The sequence below is a fragment of the Agelaius tricolor genome, unplaced genomic scaffold, assembly GCF_023055355.1.
Source record: "Agelaius tricolor isolate 1412-34295 unplaced genomic scaffold, bAgeTri1.0.p SCAF_6, whole genome shotgun sequence".
Taxonomy (NCBI): domain Eukaryota; kingdom Metazoa; phylum Chordata; class Aves; order Passeriformes; family Icteridae; genus Agelaius; species Agelaius tricolor.
The window spans coordinates 18,385,946-18,406,235 of NW_027269266.1; the positions used below are offsets into that span (position 1 = coordinate 18,385,946).

The 20,290-nt window shown below is 37.6% G+C and overlaps 1 protein-coding gene across 8 annotated transcripts in view; it reads left to right on the forward strand.

Moving 5' to 3' along the window:
• TRDMT1 (tRNA aspartic acid methyltransferase 1) overlaps positions 1 to 18,911 on the forward strand; it is a 40,517-nt gene extending 21,606 nt beyond the window's left edge. For 4 of the 8 annotated variants that reach the window (XM_071428904.1, XM_071428905.1, XM_071428901.1 and 1 more), the window contains 9 exons: positions 479 to 555; positions 2,045 to 2,116; positions 5,485 to 5,550; positions 6,999 to 7,068; positions 8,364 to 8,447; positions 8,937 to 9,304; positions 13,242 to 13,299; positions 14,320 to 14,449; positions 17,429 to 18,911. In XM_071428904.1, coding sequence (XP_071285005.1) covers positions 518 to 555; positions 2,045 to 2,116; positions 5,485 to 5,550; positions 6,999 to 7,068; positions 8,364 to 8,447; positions 8,937 to 9,304; positions 13,242 to 13,299; positions 14,320 to 14,449; positions 17,429 to 17,538 — 996 coding nt within the window. In that variant the 5' untranslated portion in view covers positions 479 to 517 and the 3' untranslated portion in view covers positions 17,539 to 18,911. Of the gene's footprint in view, positions 1 to 478; positions 556 to 2,044; positions 2,142 to 5,484; positions 5,551 to 6,998; positions 7,069 to 8,363; positions 8,448 to 8,936; positions 9,305 to 13,241; positions 13,300 to 14,319; positions 14,450 to 17,428 lie in introns of all 8 variants that reach the window. The other 4 variants (XM_071428909.1, XM_071428907.1, XM_071428902.1 and 1 more) reach the window with 3 other exon arrangements.
• The last annotated feature ends 1,379 nt before the right edge of the window (positions 18,912 to 20,290 follow it).

Genomic DNA, 20,290 nt, shown 5'->3' on the forward strand with positions numbered 1-20,290 from the left:
GCCCCCAAGAACTAAACCCCATAGTTTGGATCCATAAAAATTATCATATTTACACTTGAGCTACTTTTCTTCTCGGATGTTTTTACACATATTTTGAGTATGTGAACACTGGTTTTGATGCACTAAGACTTCATATCTGAGTAATGATACTTTATTTTCAGGAGATATAACAGGTGAGTATCTACTGAAAGAACCACTGCACACCTCAAAGAATGAGCAGATAAAAACCTCAAGATTATGTATAGATGCTAACCTTATTAGTGTTTTGTTTCATATGAAGCAGTGAATGCATATTTACGTTTTATGGTTTGCCAAGGTAGAAAAGATTTTGAAATTACTAGGTCAAATGAGAGATTAGGTAGTTTTTTGCTCAATGAAACATACTGGAAGTAAGAGGGCTAGTTTGATCTGAAAGATGGCTTGGGAATTTCATACAATTCACAACACTCAACATTCTTCTATTTTTTTCTGTTTTCAGGGCATAACACTGAAAGAATTTGACAGATTATCTTTTGATATGATTTTGATGAGTCCTCCCTGTCAGCCTTTTACAAGGTAGGTACAGCACACTTGGGAAAAAAATGCAGTTATTGCTGTATATGGCACTTTTATACTCTATATGGTCAAAGGAGAAATGTTATCAAGACATAGTGACACTGTGTGGGTGATCTGTGTATCTTTCTCTTCCTAAGCAAATGTTTTGTAGCTCTGTTCATCATGGTGTTTACTGAAGTGAAAGAAATGCAGCAATTTGCATCTTAATTGTTGATCACATTTCTTGCATATGTATATATTAATTCAGTTTAAGTTTACTAAGCTTCTTACAGCACCAATTTTGTGAACTGTATTATTCCTCTACTAGTGAAATTTAGTGTTTGGGAGTCCTGCCTTTCCTTTTAGATTTCAATCTAATATTTTCCTGGGGCATGTCCAGAAGGAGGATTGGAATTTCTCAGTTCTGCCTGAGACTTAAGAGTATAATCTGATTTTATTTGTACTTCGAAAATTGCACATGCACACAGACAGCTTATTCTGAAGAATATTTTTATTTTAGCCAAGACCAGAAGGAAAATGGCTTTGAAATGATTTTGTGGATGATAAAGAGAAATATCTTGCTGATTAAGGACTGAATTTACTGAGATGTTATTTGTCAGATTAATTTGTAATTCATATCATTTGACAGCAGTGACCAGTGGGATAAGATTCTAGTAACTGCACTCATGCAAAGTAGTAGCTTCATGAAAAAAGTCTGTTGATGGTGATAATAATGATTGTGTAAGAAAGTATATCTCACTAAATGTTCTAAGACTGAAAAGAAATCCCTGTAAAGTGGTGCTGATCTGTACAAATGAATAAGTGCAAACCTATGATGTATATAGGAAACATTTCAGATTTTTTTTTCTTTATAATATGATGAAAAGAAAAATCTGTGTATGACTGATTAATTTAGATACATGTTAAAGCTCTTCTACAAAGCTTTTATTCTTTTTTTATGAGCTAATACAAGTATAAGCTAGGGAAACACAGGCCTGGAATCATTATCATTTTTGTAACCTACATAATCTTTCCAGTTTAGTGTTACAAAATTGATTCCAAAGTTATTCATGTGGGGCTCCATCCTGCTAAATGGTGAACAATGAGGCTTTAATTCATAGAAATAATTTAATATATTCAGTGCAAAGTAGCAGGGTATTCCCAGAAACCCAGTGGGGGTTTTTTGTTCATTCAGAGCCAAGTATGTTCAAAGGCTTTGCTGGACAAGACTAGAATGCTAAAGCCTTTGCAGACTGGGGAGTGGATTTCATTACTTAATGCTTCAATTTTAACTTTGCAGTGAGCTGATGGATTCCAGGGGCAGACTTTAATTCCTTAGAGCATCTCTCAGGACACTGCCTCTGTGAGCACGTCCTCCTGTCTGGATGTGATACCTTTGCAGAATTCTCTTTCAAAACTTAAAGCAAAGTGTCGGCATTCAGTAGAAAAATGTAACTCAAATGTCAGCGTGCTCTGAGTAATACACCAGTGTTTCTTTATTCTTTTTTAGAATTGGCCTGCAAGGTGATGTGTCTGATCCACGGACCAAGAGCTTTCTCTATATCCTTGATATTCTCCCAAGGTATAAATGAACTTCTACCTCCATGGTAAAGCCCCTTTTGTAAATAGGCTTTGTTGTAACTAGGTCTTCTCTATTTCAGTGAGACAAGATATCTGTAATGTTTTAGAGGGATACTGTTGGTGTTGTGTTGTATTCTGTGTTTCTTTTCATATGATCATATGTAACTTACATATACTTGTATTTACTAATGCTGTAATCACTTCATTGGTGCTGTATATGCTTTCATCGACTGGTTTCCTTTTCATTGCATGTCTGTTTAAACTGTGCCTACACAATAAATGAAAAGAATGAGTTCTTTTCAGTTCAACATCACATTTGCATTGATTTCACATAGAAACAGGAGTAGGTAATATAGTAGTTTGTCTATTGGTCTCATGGAAACATGAAATGTTTTTAAAATATTGGGTTACAAAAGCTTAGCTTCAACATATAGTCATCTTTTGAAGAGGTACCATTTGAAAATTGGTTTAAGTGTGCTATTGACTGTACAATGCAACGCATCTTGCAACCATTTCTTTCTTAAAGTCTCTGTTCTTTTTGGTGCTGCTTCTAGATATCTTGGGGCAGATTGTGTATTTTTGGTTTGTAGTACAATCTCTTGTTTGGAGTAGTAGTACTAAAGAATTTGAATAGCACTGCATTGTCTGGACAGTGTCCTTGAATTCATCTGTCATTTTTTGCCTGGTCAGATCCCAGTTCCTAATAAAACAGCCATAATTATTTGTTTTATTGGCAGTCTTGCTTCACCTGGAGACTAGGACAGTTGTTACCTATATATTCTTCCATTAGTTCATCTTGCTATCAGGGTTGGAGAAGGACAGATGAATGTTTGGTGTCTCTTTTAGTCTTCTTTTTTTTTTTTTATGAATGCTTTCAACCCAGAAGGAAGCCAGTTCCAAAAAGCCTTTCTTTCAAACTGCTGTTAGCACTGGGAGAAAAGAGTGTTAATCCTTGTTCTGGAAACTTTATGCAGCCAGCAGCATTGAATGGAACTATTTCTTTGCCCTTGTCATGAGCAGAGAGAGAGCGATGACACCGAAGGGCTGAGTGGCTTGGCAGGGCCATACTATGTAAGAAATCTGTGGCAGACAACACAGAACAAAACACAGATTCTATAGCCCAGTAAGTTAGACAACTCCTAGGTAAAAAAGAATGGGTATTACTACTCCCCTGCTTCTGTCAGAGACACAAAATTAGGGAGAAGATGTGGGTTGTTTAGAAGTTGCAAAGGATGTCTTTTGTGGAACAAGAAATGTAACACAGGTTTCAAACTGATCTGTTAAAATGAAAATGAAACTAGGCAGATACTGAGTAAGTTAATAATTTGTCAGAATAACAGTATCTTCCATATCCTTAAAGGCATCGTGACCTGGGGATTCCTTTCCATTAAACTGAAATATGGTTAAGAGGCTGGCTGCTTTTGGACATAATAGTGCATTAATATGGAAATACTGCTTCCCAATTGGTATGGACATAGCTGGATAAACAGCAGGTTTTCCTTCTCAAAACCAAAGCTTTAGACACTCCAGGACCTATATTTTTATCATGACGATGCAAAGGACCTGGGCTTGGCTGTCTCACATTTATCTCAACACCCCAGGAGACACTGCTATGTCCCTTATCTCCCTGGGGAGGGTTCTTGAAACAGCACCTACTCTTAAGTAGTCACTAGAAGGTTCAACATGATGGCTTCTGTAGAGTTTCTCAATTCCAGTGGATTTGTGTTTTACTAAGATAGGGCTTATGTGTTTTTTGAATATGATACATTTGTGAGACATTGAGTGTGGAGTACTTCAGCCTCAAAAAAGGAAATTCTTAATGTAGAAATTATCCCTTTACATTCTAAATTGCTATGTTATGCATGCAGTTTATGAAAAGTGTAAAATAATTTCTCATACCTTGGATGTACTTATGTTTGTTCAGTCTTTTATAATGAAATATTGCTGAAATGAGACTGAGAGGTAGCCTGGGATGACAAATATTAGAGATAATGGAAAGGACAATTTCAAGATCTGGAAAGACATGGGGAATCCTTGGAGCACCCAGCCAGCAAAGTCCAACCCAAATGGTCCAGATACTATTTGTTTATTGTGTCCAAGCCATAACCTGGCAAAATCCAATGCTAAAACATCAAAGTGCTGCTTTTACAGAAACATTTTTAATGTTAATACCTATCAAATACTTAACACTTCCTTTTTGTACAGTGATTACTTGCCTTGTGATCTGTCCATCCCCTATTAGTGCTTGCATTTCAGGCTGTGCTCGGGATTAATTGATGAAAAAGAAGTTTCATAGTAGTCAATGATGAAGAGTGTGGGTAGACATATCAGCAGATATATTCTCCATTCCTCTGCAAGGCTGATGCTGCTTTTCTCACTTTAGTATTAGTTTTTCACTATTATCTTTAGTATTTTTAAGTTTGGCATAGTTTCTTGTGAGATGCATTGGTTCTTTTACTTCATATGATGTTTTTAATTGGTGGTAATTAAAAATGTGCTGAAACAAATTCTGCTGTGATTTGTTCCAATGGAAGTCCAAAGTCACTAACTTCAATAAGCATGAAGCTGCTGTCTGGGGGCATTAATATTCTACTTCTGTATGTTCTGAGATCCCAGTGTGTGACAGACATTGTGTTTCTACATTAGCCGTATTAGAGAATTAATCAGTGCTACAGAATGTTCCCAGAGACTTGAATCTGAATCATCTATGCTTCTAAATTGCTGGAAGAGTCCCTGGCACAGTTTGGGCATGCTCATTTCTCCAGAGATTTAATATGCTGTTTTTGGAATGTGCCTATTTCCAGACCTTTGCTCTGATCCTGCTAAAGCTGAGACACCTCCTCCTGCCATCAAAAGGAAAAAGTCAAGTTTAGAAAATAGAGAATATCTGAAGTTTGAACTCTAAATATGTTGTGTTTCTTAAATCAGTTAAATAAATACTGGTTCTGATATGTTATCATTAAGGTTTATGTGACATTTTGACATTGATTTCAGGTACAAGCACTTGAAAACAGCATTTTTATGGCTAAGTAGCAATTGGTTTTCCCCCAACAATTATATTTCCTATTATACACTGAATCTGTTTAATAAAATTACTGTGTTTTAGGAAATGAAGAGTGATAAACATTTTCAAAAGTACATGCATGGAGTACAAGAGGGTACAGCTGTTCATCCCCCATAGGCGGGGTTTGTGGTTTTTACCAGCAGTCCACATTTTTTAATTCAGTTGTTTTTTTAAGGATGCTGAACTTTAACAGATAGCATGATGTGGAAATACTTTGATCTTTCTGCTAGCTAACCAGATCTGTGGATGAATATAATGTACTTTATGTCTTGTTACACTGATTTGCTTTTTTTTTTTCCTTGTAGGCTTCAGAAGCTTCCAAAATACCTACTTTTAGAAAATGTTAAAGGATTTGAATCCTCTTCTGCAAGGTAAACTGTAATTAATATATGCAGTTTTTAGTTTGCAAAAAGGATTTATTCTTTAGAAGGAGGAGGGATTTATTTTTTAGAAGGGATTTTTATTTCCTAGAATTGGAGTTAACAAAATAGCTTGAGATGGGACAGGAATTAAAATCTTAGGTTGTGAAAAAAACTTGATAGATAACTGGTTATGTCTCTAAGTAGATAAAATACAACAGTATTTTATTTTTAATTTTATTTGATGAGTATTTGATTTGATTTTATTTGATGATCATGTTTGCTTTAGAAAAGATCAGAATTACTTTTTAAAGAAAACTAATAATAGGGGTAATAACTAATAATAAGGGGTTCATTCATGGCAGGATCCCATGGTATCTTGTGTTATGGTCACAGAATAGTCCAGGGGCTTTCTTGAGTGCCTTTGTTGATAGTAGATTATCCCCGGTTCAGGGCTGCCATCGAATGGTCCAGAGATGCAGTAAGAAGGTCGTATTTGGTTGTGGTATGAAATGTGAAAGAGGAAAGGTGTCACTGCAATTATCTAATGACAGGAGCACTCTCTCTTGTGATCAAAGCAGGAGGGAGTTGCCATCTTCCTCCTCAGTTCTCGCTGGATCTCTGTGTGCTCCTTTAAGCACCAGCTGCCACCCTGCATATCATGCTCCTAATCAATATGGCAGGCAGCTGGGAGACATGCTCAGCTCTCTCACTGGTTCAGTGTTCATGGTCTTCTCCTGGCTACAAGTCCCGTAGGCTGTGCCTTGCTGGCCAGGGCTTGGGACAAGCTGTACTTCAGCAAACACCCCAGTTAGGACATTTGTTTTCTCTTACGACACCTGAGATGCAGTCTGACATACAATGCTGGGTACAGGTCACAGCTCCTGCCTTTTGTATAGTTCTAGCCTAGCTCAGTCTGCATGGAATACAGAAGAAAAGTATTTTTAAGATTATTTCCCTTACAGTCTCTTTCCATTGTTTATAAAGCACAGTCCCCCCTCACTTTTATAATCAAAGCCACTGATTTTTGTCATCCCTCGATTTAGCCTCTTTGTTAGGCTTAGCCAGTGCTGGGTATGTGAGCAGAAGGAAGTAGTGAGCTATTTGTAGTGGTTTTAATCTCCTGTTTTATGATTCCCAATAAAGAGAGTATCTTGCCCTCTAGTTAGTTTCCCTGTTGACACACCACAATTACTTTCCTAGAGATGAGATGTTTTTTGAAGAGGCATTTGCACTGTAGTAAGAGTGAGGTGCCTTTGAATGTATAATAGTCTCTAACACTGAACTTTGTATGTTGTCTCTCAAATTCAGTAATGGATGACAGATCAATAATTTGTTGTCCAATAATTTCAATGAATGTTTTGGGAAATATGATGTTGAATTTAATCTATGTTTATTTAGGATTAAAAAAGGGGCTAAAGACTATGTGAAGGGAGTAATTGCTTTTTGATTCCTTTCAGAAATGAACTTTTGCAAACACTAGCAACATGTGGATTTCAATATCAGGAATTTCTCTTGTCTCCAACATGTGTGAGTACTAAAATTGCTCTAATATTGTTTAATAGTTAAAAGTGTGCTGAGTCCAAGAACATTTGAAAATTCTGTTCTGTATTAGAAAAGATTGTCATGCCCGAAGCTGAAGATACACTTGAATGAGAAAACCAACTGACATGACTTCTGATTTCTCATACTGATATAATTGTATTGCTGTTTGTGTTCAGATCCTAGTCCCATATTGCTTTGCTGCCATTTGATATTTTTAAGAAGGCATGAATTTCCACTGTAACCAGGAAGGTGGTTTTCCCTGCAGGAGCCCCATTGCTTCAGAAGTGCTGTGCCTCTGGATTTCCCAGCACAGAAAATGTGACTGTTTCTTGTGGGAGAAGGAGCTTTGTTTCCATGTTACCCTGGCAACTGAAAAAAGTTTGAGAGAGATTTCAGATTGTGCAACACTAACTGGAATCAGTGAAGTACTATAAATATTTGAGAAAAGCTACTATAACGTAGCTTGAAAACCAATTGTGGTGGATTTATTTAATTGTTAGGTGTCTATAATTCCTTGTTTAAAAAGGCAAAAGAGACTTTTTTGCTTTTAACAGAAAACAGATAGTACCTGTCCCAAGAAATCGTGAGGCATGTAAATTTTTCTTCTTGCATCACATAAAATTTTGTTTACATTCATATTCATTTACAGAGAAGGTCAAAACTATGAGATACAGAGAATAATTGCTCACTTGGATCTTTGGAAGTGCCTAGGTATGGAAGTTACGAGTGTGTAGGTATTGTCAACTAATACATAGGGAATAGCCTGGAAAAAACGAGGCTTCAGGGTGACCTAATTGCAGCCTTCCAGTACCTGATGGGAGACTACAAGAAAGACAGAGAGGGACTTTTTACAAGAGTCTGCAGTGACAGGACAAGGGGGAATGGATTTAAACTTAGGGGTAGTATTGGAGTAGAATCAGGAGGAAGCTCTTTGTGATGAGGATGGTGCGGCACTGAGGGTTGTGCAGAGAAGCTGTGGATGCCCCATCCCTGGAAGTGTTCAAGGCCAGGTTGGATGAGGCTCTGAGCAACCTGGTCTAGTGGAAGGTGTCCTTGCCCACAGCAGGGGGCTTGGAGCTAGATGACCTTTGAGGTTCCTTCCAACACAAACCATTTTATGAATCTCTGATTCCGTGAATACCGATATCTCTGAAGTCATAAAATTTATTAGTGTGTCATAGTTCTGTTACTGCATGTAATGGCAGATAACTTGTATGATGCTATAGACCGCTTTTTCTCTACTATCACATGGACTAAAGACTTCTGAATTTTGATTACAGCTTGGCATTCCCAATTCTAGGCTGCGGTATTTTCTAATTGCAAAGCTTCACCAAGAACCATTTTCCTTTCAAGCTCCTGGTCAAGTGAGTCTATCCGTATTACTTGAATTTGCTTCATTTCATGAAGATTGAGGGTTAAATTTTCAGTTTAGTGGTGTATGTTGATAAATGGAGAAGAATGAGTGATTCCAACAGAAAAGTTAAATTCTGTCTTCTTTTTTGAGCCTGGATATTGAGCTTTGTAAGGACAGATGTGAATGTCTGTGGCTTAGATGGCTTTACACAGTTGGGAGGTGTGTAGTGGGCTAGAAAATATGTCATACTGCTACATTTTTTACACACTTGGAAAGGACTTTTTGCAAAGGCAATTATGTGAGGCTGTTCTGACATCATTGCCAATAGGTCAACTAATCTTGATGCTACTACTTTTGAAGTCTTCATGAAAATAACATTTAAATGGTATTGTGAGCATCTCAGAAGGAATTCTTACTCTCTGTATGGTTGTTTATTCTTACTCTCTGTCAAGTTGTTTATTAAATACAGTTCTTTAATTTTGTCATAATCTCCTCGTAGATATTGACAAGATTCCCAGATCAGGATCCAGAAGATTTACTTAAGGAAAAAGTTGCTGACAAAGTGGGTGAAACCAGTTCTTTGTCCTCTGAGGAGAAGAATCTGGATCCAAACATTGGTCCAGATTGCAGCAGCAAGAAGAGTTTACCAAAAGGGGCCTTTCTGTTTAAGCTTGAAACAGTAGAAGAGATGGAAAGAAAACATAATCAGGATAATGATTCCTCTATTCAAATGCTACAAGACTTCTTGGAAGAGGAAAATGAAGAAATGAGTCAATATTTCTTACCACCAAAGTCCTTACTGCGCTATGCTCTCTTGTTAGACATTGTTAAACCCACCTGCCGGAGATCCACGTGCTTTACAAAAGGGTAAGGTGCCAAGAAAATGTCTTGCCAAATCCTGTCCTGAAATTTTAAGTGTATTTTTGTGCTCATGTCCTGTAAAATCACAGAGAGGTGTTTTATCCAAAAATCCTAGGCCTTTGAAAGAAATCTCCTTATATAGTGTGCTTGCTGGTCCAGTGGAATGCCTGCATGAGAATCTGTCTGGCAGAACATCATGTGCCCACTCCAAAAAGGCATTCACAAAAGACAGTTGCCATTTGTTGTTGACCTTCACAGAAGCTTAATTACCCCTGCGGAAATATGGTTCCAGTAGACTGGTATAGTGCTGATTCATTAATGAATTGCTTTCTATTGCTCAATGAAGTCACAAAGTGTCATGCATGACAGATCCATTCCTCATTAAATCTGTCTCCACTGTACATTTTATTGATTTCTTGGATTTTTCAGCTATGTAGATCAGAATAGCTGGGGATTGTCATGAAACCAGTTAGGTTGCTGCGTTACAAATCATATTTGATGGAGCAGAACATCAGTGCTTCTCTGTCTAGTAGTTTTCTGATTTGTACTTTGCAATTTTAAGTTTGACTTCTAGAAGTTGGTGAGTGTTCTGAAACACTGTGGACAATTGGTCAGGAGCTTTTCCACTGAATGCATTTGTATTGAAGCATTCCAGTTGGAGTGGAGCCTGCAAATTTGTGGGAATTTTTAATATTGATAAATTTTTCTAATTGGATTGGTTTTTTGAGTTTGCTGAGTGTTTCAATAAAATGTCTTGGATGATGAGTTAAAGCTAATTGTAACTTTTTTTTTAATTAGGAGAAATTAGACTGCCAGATTGACAGAATTCCTGCAATTTTTTTTTGATTTTAAAGGTTTAGACAATAAAGAAGAAAAAGAATTTCAAAAGTTTGAAGTTTGTGCAATGGGAAAGGGCTTCCCTCAGCTCACATATGTATGTGCTTTTTCTGCCCTTGCTCTTTTGAGATGGGGGGGGGGGTCAGCAACTCGTGAAATATCTTTCTTAACTAGAATAGTCAAAAAAACCTTAGCCAGAATGGTGTCTGATGTGTTTTCTGTATGCCTTAAGTGTCAACGATAGTAATTGGCCACTTGTGGTTTCTCTAGAATATGTCATAGTAGTTTGTGGTCATGTTTATCAAAATCACACTGCAGGAGGCTCCTGAGTAGTTAAAATCAAGTCTCTGTATGTAGTGGTGGGAAATCTGACACCGGAGGAAGGTGTGTCTTAGCCCTCTGCTGATATGGAGGTAGTTGTGGGGATAGTTCTGTCTCATTTACCATCTTCTGTTTTTCAAGAGCCTTTGGGAAGGAAGGTTGCCAACATGTTTCTCAACGTAATCATCTCATTTACAGCTCTGCATTAAGAGAAGGTTTATAATTACATCTCATTAAAGTCACTTTCTGAGGCCAGAAGTAAGTCCCTGCTGTATCTGTTCCAGAAGTTCTGGTTTTATATTTCTCTGAAGCATGAGATCTAGGAAAAAGACCCCTGAATGGGGTGGAGCAGCACTCTGGGTAGTACAGAGAATCCCTCTGCTGCTGTGCCTGTCTGGTGTCTTTCTTGGAAGTTGCACTGACCATCAGCTTTGAGAGTGGGAGAAAAATTTCCCTCTTTTCTCTTTGGTTTTCAGGTATTTCTAGCAAGGTTCATGTGATAGAAATAATCTGGGTATGCCTTCTCTAGTCCTTTCTAATTAAGGGACCTCAAACACAGATAGTTCATCAGTGATTTTTGCCATACCAGTATGTCTTTTGAAAAGCTTTGGTGGGGTATACAGCAAAATGTAATGGCCTGTAATGCTTGAGAGATCAAGCAGGTAATTCTATGTGCCCTTCTGACACTGACTTCCTGGGCACTTAGTGAATGATTGCTGAGGTCCGTGAGACTACCAACACCATGGTTTCTCTTTGGAGTGTGTTTGTGGTGGCTGAAGTTGAGTATTTTAAAGGACAGAGGAAATGAAAATCATATCTGACTTCTCTAGATGTAGTCGTTCTGGACATTAAATTTTTGCTATGCTATTGACAAGAGAAGTGATACCTTTCAAAATTGTGCAAATATCAATCACAGAAGAGTTTTCATGCTTTGTGGAAATTACTTTTTGTCAGTCATAATATATGACACAATATACCCAGAAAAAAATACATGTATGAAATGAAAAGAGCTTTTTTTAAAAGCTTACAGAAATAAGAGGCAGGGAATCTTGAATCAGATGAAAATTGAAGACTGTAATTTCTTAAGCCAACTTCTTTCATTGTGACTTGTAATGAAACTTGTAATGAATCTTGTCAGAAAATCAATACATCATTTTTTTACTGTGACAAAATTTAATTATGTTCCTGGTCTAAGGTAGGAATGCTAACTTTTCTGTAGTCAGCACTTTCAATAATAATAAATAACAATCCAGCTAATATTACATTAGCCATATGCCCACATTTGTATTAAAAAGCCAACACGCACACTCACACACACACACACAGCCTTCTATGCACACAGACACCAACTGGATTTTTTTGGGGGGGGAGGAATTCTGTACTCTAGTTATTTAGACAGGAATATTTATTTTTGCCAATAGAACACTTCAATACCACTCTGAATTTTACCCCATTTATTGATTTTGGCTCAGTTATATTAAACTGAAATATTACCAGATGCTATAGAAGAGGAAGAGGATGAGGATTCCTCAGTGCCATGTGTGTTACATCGTTAAACTTTGTGTAAGGGAATTTGCAGAATTAAAGTTTAAACCAATTAAAGATGATGTATTTACAAAACAGATTCCACGTGTGTTTAATCTGTAACAGTGTTCAGGTGTTCTGATTCTGAGGAAGATTTGTAACCACTTTGTTTTAAAACGAGTGCTGCTCTGGCTGTTATTGGCAGAACTAATTGTAGCTTTTTCAGCCGAGGATGAAATACTCAAGATTGAGTCATTCTGGGTCATTGTGCTGAAGAGAGAGAGTATTCTTTTATTCACTGTGGAATTAGAGAGGCTTGAAACATAACTTGTGCCATGCTTTAGGAATGGGTCCCAAGTGGAACAAAAGACCTTTATTGTTGTTACCAATTGTCTCTACAGTTGTACAGATAAAACTAGAGAAGAGTGTCTGTTAACAATTGATGCAGACCACATCCCTCCAATGCAGGGGATCTTCTGAAGTTCTTCTGCAGGGCAAAGCCATCTGTTGCCTTGACTCACTCTCTTTCTGTTCAGAATGTTCAAACTGCCATAGTTAGACCAACAGAGCATGTTTCTGAAAGCCCATAATTATATTTAAATGATAGCCTTGAAGAGACAGCAGAGTAAACATGTTAAGCAATCAACCACAAAGCATGCAGAATAGCTATCAGTGGTTTCAGAATCCAAGTTTACTTACTGTTTACTTGGATTTAAATTTCTTTCTTTCTTTCTTTCTTTGCTCTGCATAGATGCCTGGCCATCACCCTTCCTTCAGTGGAAAATTCACAAGCAACCAGAAGTTAAACCTGACTGAACCACTTTGTTTCTAATGCTTTCACATGAAAGCTGGAGGCTCACACTAGTGGTCCTCCTTTTAATAAGGAGAGCTAATTTGAACCTCTGGGATCATTTGACCTATAACACATTTTGCCCTAATGTAAAATTGGTTTAGGCAATGTAGATGGTTTTTTTGGTGGTCCTGTGCTTGAATTCCTTGGCTTTGTTCCCACATATAAGACACTAGTGTTGATAAACCCTTGAGCACTGAGGGTGGACTCATCCCCCGAGAGCACATTCAGAGGGTACTGCACTCCAGGGGTTAGCAGAGTTTATAACAAGGCTTTCTGTTTTATCCATCCAGGAGCCTGTTTGTTCATCAAGGGAAAGAAACATAAGTAACCTACCTGCACCTTTGCAATTGTCAATGCCATGAAATACAGTGAAAATATTAATTTAAGATTGTTATTGTTGTTGTTAAGGTATGGACACTATGTAGAAGGGACCGGCTCTGTTCTGCAGACAGCAGTAGATGTACAGGTAAGTGTGTAGTCTGACATATTAGAGTGACTTGTTTTAAAACTTGAGACTTGTTTCAAAGCTTGGGGTTTTTTCTGACTTCTCCTTTGTTATTCTGAATATTATAAGAAAAAAATCATTTAAATGTACATTTTATAGCAACTGAGTTTCCAGTTTGTGTTCCTAGACAGAAGTTTGTTTAGACCAGAATTATATCAGTGTCTCTCTGCGAGCAGAATATGAGTTGCTATTATTTTTATCTGTCATGTCATACAGAATTTTCACAGAGGTATGTGAAAACATTAAGAATTACTAGTTCTATGGAGAACCTACAGTACAGTGTTATGAATCAAGGGCTGGTTTTTGTATGCATATAATTCAGTAAATATTGTCAGATGTTTAACATTTTTGAATTTCAAAATTATTTATCTGTGAAGAGTATTTTGGAAAGTTCTACTATTGATAGACTTGTAGAATAGGTTCATGACAAGTAGTATTTGGGCCTTGGGGAAGGTAATAAATGTACTGGTTAATCAGCATTCAAAGATACTTTTCAGAAAGCCTGTCTTGTACACAAGCCTTTCCTCCTGCACTTCTGTGCTGTTCACTAATATTATAGGGCATTTCTAAGCATAAGAGAAATGCAGCTCTGGAATTCAGGATAATCTCAAAGTGGGAGTATTAAAACAGCTGCATCCACACAGCTTAATATGTATGAATGGTCTGTTACTGAGTTATACTGAGTCACTGTCCTTTGTCATTAACAAATGTTTGCTCTTTGATTGCCCCATTAAGTATTGGTATAGCTTGGAACTGGAGGAAGAAATTACGAATATCTTCATGGCAACATTGATTTCTTTCTTGCGAGTCCGTGTGTTGAGATGTTGGCTGCAAAACCAGAATGCAAATGACACTTTCAAGCAAAACATGCTTTGTCTTTGTCACTTTGATAATTAAGGAAATATTCTATTAAGATGTGACTGTAAATTTTATATATTTCGCCTGCATCAGTCACATTTCTTGGTTTTATATTCTTCATAGCTTGAATCAGTGTTTAAACACATTGATGAGTTACCAGAAGAAGAGAAGCTTATGAAATTGTCAACATTAAAACTGAGGTACTTTACCCCAAGAGAAATAGCAAATCTTCATGGATTCCCTTTGGAATTTGGTATGTGCTACAAAATACACACTTCTACATTGTTCTTCAGAAATGTCAATGTATTTTTTTTTTACTGGGACTAATCTAATCTTTTTATTTTGCATTTTTTTCAGACCGCTCAGTTCTTATGATTAATTGATTCTTGTTGTTTGGTTAACTTTGAATTTCTCTAAATTTCCACTAGTTTTTTTCATGTATTGTAAGAGCCAACTTCTGTGATGAGGTTTATCTTCATAAGCTAATAAGAAGCTTTTAGCATACAGAATGCTCTGTTAGTGAAGTGCAATGAAGGAATACCTTTGTTTAAAGTTGAAACTGTTTATTCAGTGTTACTCACAACTGTGGTAAATCAACATATCCTGCTAGCTTAGGAAGTCTGTTTGTGGTTCTCAGTGTTTGAGCTGCTTGCTTTCTCTCTTCCACACATTTACAGCTGCTGACAGGGAATTTCAGATGATATAGATAGTTCTCTGTTGAGGAGGAACCAATCTATGAAGCCATCTCTATTTTCTAGAAAGGGCAGCCCTTGGTGAGGCACATAATTTTCTAAGTGGTTGTTTTTTTGAAGGATTCAAGGAACAAGACTCAGCAGTATCAGTACACTGGATACACATCAACAAGAATTAAATCTGAAGTAAATTCATCAGTATTCTCCTTGTAAAAAAGAGCAAGCATGAAAGTGTAGCTGTTACTATCTGCTAAGAAACTGTCCTGCTGACATCACATCAGATCAATTTATTGTCACTCAGCAACAAAAGCATCCATGGAATCACGGAAGGGTTTGTGTTTGAAGAGACCTTAAAGATCATTTATTTCCAGCCCCCTTCCACTAGACCAGATTGCTCGAAGAATAAGACAGCACTGACCTTGTTATATTTTGCTTTGACTTCCTCAGTGACTCTGAGAAATGTGACTTGTTTCTATGTATTTCTTTCTTTCACAATTCTAGTTTATTTTTTCATTTATTGCTTGTTACATTCAAAATTGCTACATTTGGAGAACATGATCAAGGTTTCACAGTGAAACTAGAGTTGCCAGCACTAAGCTTATATGTTTATGAGTATTTGCAAGTGTGTGCTGTGTTGTTACATACCAACATGCCATGTTTTTTCGTAGCCTCTCTTCTTAAATGGATCTGTTCTATTTGCCTTTTAGCCCAGCTCTGTTTCATATTTATGTAGGCTGATGTCAAGATAGTTGAACTTAACAGAGCTAGATTGGGCTTGTATAGGCTTATCATGCTGCTCAAGGTCTCTTTTGAGCATAAAATTGCCCATTTTCTCTTTTTTAAAATGGAGCTGGAGTTTTTCCACTGTTAAATCAGTCTCTGTGACATAACTGAGAGGTGCAATAGGGTTAATGTTGCTTGTATTTTACAAAGGGAGAACTGAGACAATGGAGAGATTTGTATTTGGAAGACTCCATTACAAGCTCTGGATTTTTTTTGAAAGTGGATATATTTATGGCTGCAGCAAAGGGTGTTGCCCTCACAGCATTTGTCCCATGCTAAACTTCAAGTAATTATTGTGAAATATGGTATTTTCAGAGCAAAATGTGTTACAAGTTCTGTGCTACTGTGTTCTGTAGTGACAGCAACATTTAGGCTGAAATGTTCAAAACCAGGGAGCTTAGAATTGTACCCACTGTAAATGTGCTATTGGTCCAAGAAACTGAAGAAACTGAGGGAACTCAAAGCTGAAAACTATGTGAACAGACTGTCAGCAGCTTTGTAACAGATGCTGTTACTAGTGCAGCTACAGTATCATCAGAAGAAACGTGATTGTCTAAATGGTTCTGCATTTTAAGAAGTTGATGGCATTTTCTAATATGTGAGGTCCAGAGTGAAAGTCATTGTTCGTTCTTAACATGACCAGATTTATTTGTGCTTTTAACATCAAAATGGATAAATAGTAATTGCACTATAGTTCAATGAAATACTGCAGTCATTTGTCTTAGTCACTCTGGTGGGTCCCACAGCAATATCATTAAAAGTGAACAGAGCGTTCTTGCACCTGTGACCTGCTTTCATGAGAGTGATGTCAGGATGTGTTTTCCATTTTTCTTATTAGCAATGCATGCAAGCTTTTAGGAAACAAAAGCCAGCATGATGGGGAAGTATGTGCTGTTAAGACCTCAATGTCCTCAGGTTCTGTGTGTGACATAAATGCTACAGTTAGAGCTGTGCAGCAAGTGCCAGCGTACTGGAAGTTGTTGAATCTGACCTTCTGATGTGGCCACTCCGAAGCCAAGAAGGTAGAAAATGCAAGAAAATGTTAACAGTCAGAGGGAGGAGGCTTGGGATAAAGGAAACCACAAGTTCTGGAAATTAATTTTTGGCTTTTGGTTGCCAAAAGGTAGTAGGAGAAATTCTGACATTTTCAAGATTCAGATAGGTTTCTTGAGCTGTAAGTGCATGTGTGTGTGTGGATAAATACAAATTTATTTCCATGTATGCTTTTAAAATGCCTTTATTCTGTACCTTATCTATCAATGGAATGGGAAAACTCCAACTAAGGAAGTGTGTGTGGGAGTGCAAGTGATTGCTCCAAAGACAGAAGAACAGTTGCCTAAATGTGAGTGCCAGGAAGCTGGGCAGAGTGGATGGAGCTGGCAGAAGATGTGTTTATCAAAGCAGTCCACATTTGAGGCATTAGTAACTGGCAGAGAAGGATGGAACAACTCCTCCCAGACACCACCTCCTCCTCAGAGCCTCCTTTGGCTCAATAACTGTACAACCACATTCTCTCCTCAGCTCTCTCTGGAACAGATTTTTTTCTGAAGAGCTGTGAAACTTCAGAGCATACATATCACTACTTGCACTCACAGTGTGCTTGTGCATCTGAGCTAATTGGGGTGGTGATGACCTCTGAGTCAAAGTTAGGTGTTTCTTCTTAGGGAATGATGAAATAATTGAATGTGGCCAGGTTTCAGCAGTTTACTATATGACCCTAACAGTTAAGTCACTACTGCTGTTCATCTTTTACTCAGGTGGAAGCAAATGTACTTTACCTCACAGTTGGAGTAAGGTAAGAGTGCAAACAAGGACAGAGCAGACCAACTGGCTGCTTGAAACTGCTTCACTCTCAGAAGCCTGGTAGTCAGTACACAGCACAGCCCTTTCACAATACCTGGACTGGTGTCATTTTTGCTGGCTCTCCCTTCTTTCTGCCAGGCCATGCATTTACTAGGGGAAGGACATTTCTGGTGCTGACTGTATTTCTGAGAGTGTTTAATGGGGTCAGCATTGAATTACATGGAAAATTGTTCAGCTGCTTGATCACTCACTGAATAAGCCTTGCTCATTGTTTAATCTGTATGGGTGGTATATTGCACTGAGAGATGGGATTTGCCTGAGCTGTTCAAGGGGATCATGTGGGAAGAACAATATAAAGCTTATTGAGATGTGCAGTTTAGTCCATCTGCAGAATTGTTGCATTTTCTTTCTGATATGGTCATGTTCTTCTGTGGATGTTATCTAGATTAGCAGTTGTGCAGGGATTTAGTGCCACTGCCCCTCCCTGAGACTGCTGGATGTTTTGAGCTCTCTGAAGGGAAGGTAGATCAGCAATAGTTACACAACAGAGGAATGTTTTGAAGCTTCTTGTGAAACCTTAGAGATGGCAGTATTGATAATAGAAGAACTGATACAAATCCAGTGAATTGCTTGTGAATTGGTTTTGTAACCTTGTGAATTTTTAGGGGGCTGGAGGGAGGGTGAATCCTGCTGCAATCTGTGATAACTGCACTAAGAAATGTTCACAGAAAAAAAAAAAATTGGACTAAAAAGTAGGAGCAAGCCCAGACTAGTGATGTTGCACTATATGTTTTTGTTTTAGGTTTTCCTGAAAAGGTAACATTAAAGCAACGCTATCGTCTTCTTGGAAACAGCCTCAACGTACATGTGGTGGCAAAATTGATCTCCATTCTACTTGAATAATTTAGAACCTGAAACTGATGCATATGGACTGGTGACAGAAAATACTTCCATCTTTTAGGAGAAAGCTGATGGAACCTGGACAAATACCAGAGCTTACCAAGATACTTGTCCAGACATTTTGCTGAATGATTTTTATATATTTTTAATAACTTGCATTCATGATGGATTTAAACTGTATAGGTGTTTTATTTAAAAGGCAGTTTACAGGACTTACTTGCTTTATTTAAATGTTCTTTTTAGTTTGCAGAATGAAAAATAGTGCACCTGCAAATACTTCAATGGGAAAGGATAAAATTATTTTATTTTACTATATTTTATTTTTTATCTTAAAACCATTTTCTCAGTACTGTGTGAAACTGTGTCAAAGCTGTTTCAATTAGGTGCAGAGATCAAGTTCTATGTGTAAAATGTCTTCATCTTTAAATGTAAGTAATCCATTCTGAAAAGATTTACTGTATATATGATCTGAAATTTTGATGTGATTTTTTTAGCTCATGAAACTAATAAATTCAGTATTTTATATACAAATTTTAAGATGTAGTATTGTTCTTTATGGTTGTCTCACCTTCTTTAAATACTTGCAGGATTCTGGAACCCAACTGTGTTTGTCTGGAATGATTTGTTTAGTTGCAGCTGAATGAAAATATTTCAATATTTTCACAGGCCTGACAATAACTTCGCTGTTTCTCTTCTCATATAATTCAGGATAAGATCATTGCTCCTTACCAAAGACCTACATGTAAAAGACATAAAAAAAAAATTAAAGTTCCATGTCTAGGTTCCTGTGACATAAGAACTGGAGAAAAACTATATGGGCTTCTTCTGAAAATTTCTTCACAAATCTTGGTGGTAGTGCTGGGGTTAGGAGTGTGTGTTGAGGTGAAACCACTGCATGTGGCCATCCCGAGTGCCACTGCTGCACAGTGCCTCGTAGAGCTGGACTCTGGGTTTGTAATCAACCTTGTGAGTTCAGAACCTCTGAAATTATAGAGAAAATGATGGGAAAACTGAAAGCCTTCTAAAGAATCATGTGCTCTGGTTGTTATCTTGGGATTTTCCCATTGCTATCTAGATTAAAAACAGCTTTGACAGAGTTGAGATGATACTTAGCAAGCATCCTTAGGGAGATTATGTGCCAGAAGACAGAAGGATTTTGTAGTTGATCGTAGTTCCTGTGCACCTAAACAGTGAGCTAAAGTTGCCAGTCCTGAAAATGAATGAGTTTTCTTCCCCCTCTTCCCCCCACCCATGGGATGACGCAGGAACAGTCTTGGTATGTTCCATCTGGGTTTGGTAGTGCAGGAGAAAGTGAAGACCACAGAGAGATAGTGTAGCTATTTTCATTTGCTGTAGTCCTGAAAACAATTTGAAAATAAATTTATGTAGATAAATTCACACAGCTTTATCTTGTGCTGGGTCCTGCATGTCTTCTTCAGTCTTGATTTGCATGTGGACTGTTAAACCAGGAAAAGCTTGGGTTGACCTACTTCAGCCTGTCTGATTCTCCAGGAGCATATTGACCACTTGGGCTGTTCCAGCTGTAAAAGAGAAATGGAAATGGTTTCTCCTGGAAGTGCTCTGGACAAAGCCTTAGAGAGGGTGAGGTTGGCCTTTGTCCTCACCTGGTCACTTGTACTACTGAAATGGCAAAAAAGCACTGCTGTGCTGGCTATTAAACTGCAAAGAGCAGGTGTGGTTTTGACAGTGAACCTTGGTTACCTGTATCCACAATGATTAGTGTGTAGATTTATCAGCCAGATCAATAACTAGTATCTGTATGGTCTTGTTCTTGGGAGAAATGTGGTGGTATGAAGATCTATTGCCGTCCAATATGTTCCAAATATTGGTATGAAAACAAAGGATGCCTATTTGATATATAAATTGGAATTTCCTTCTGCTAATTCATGTAAATA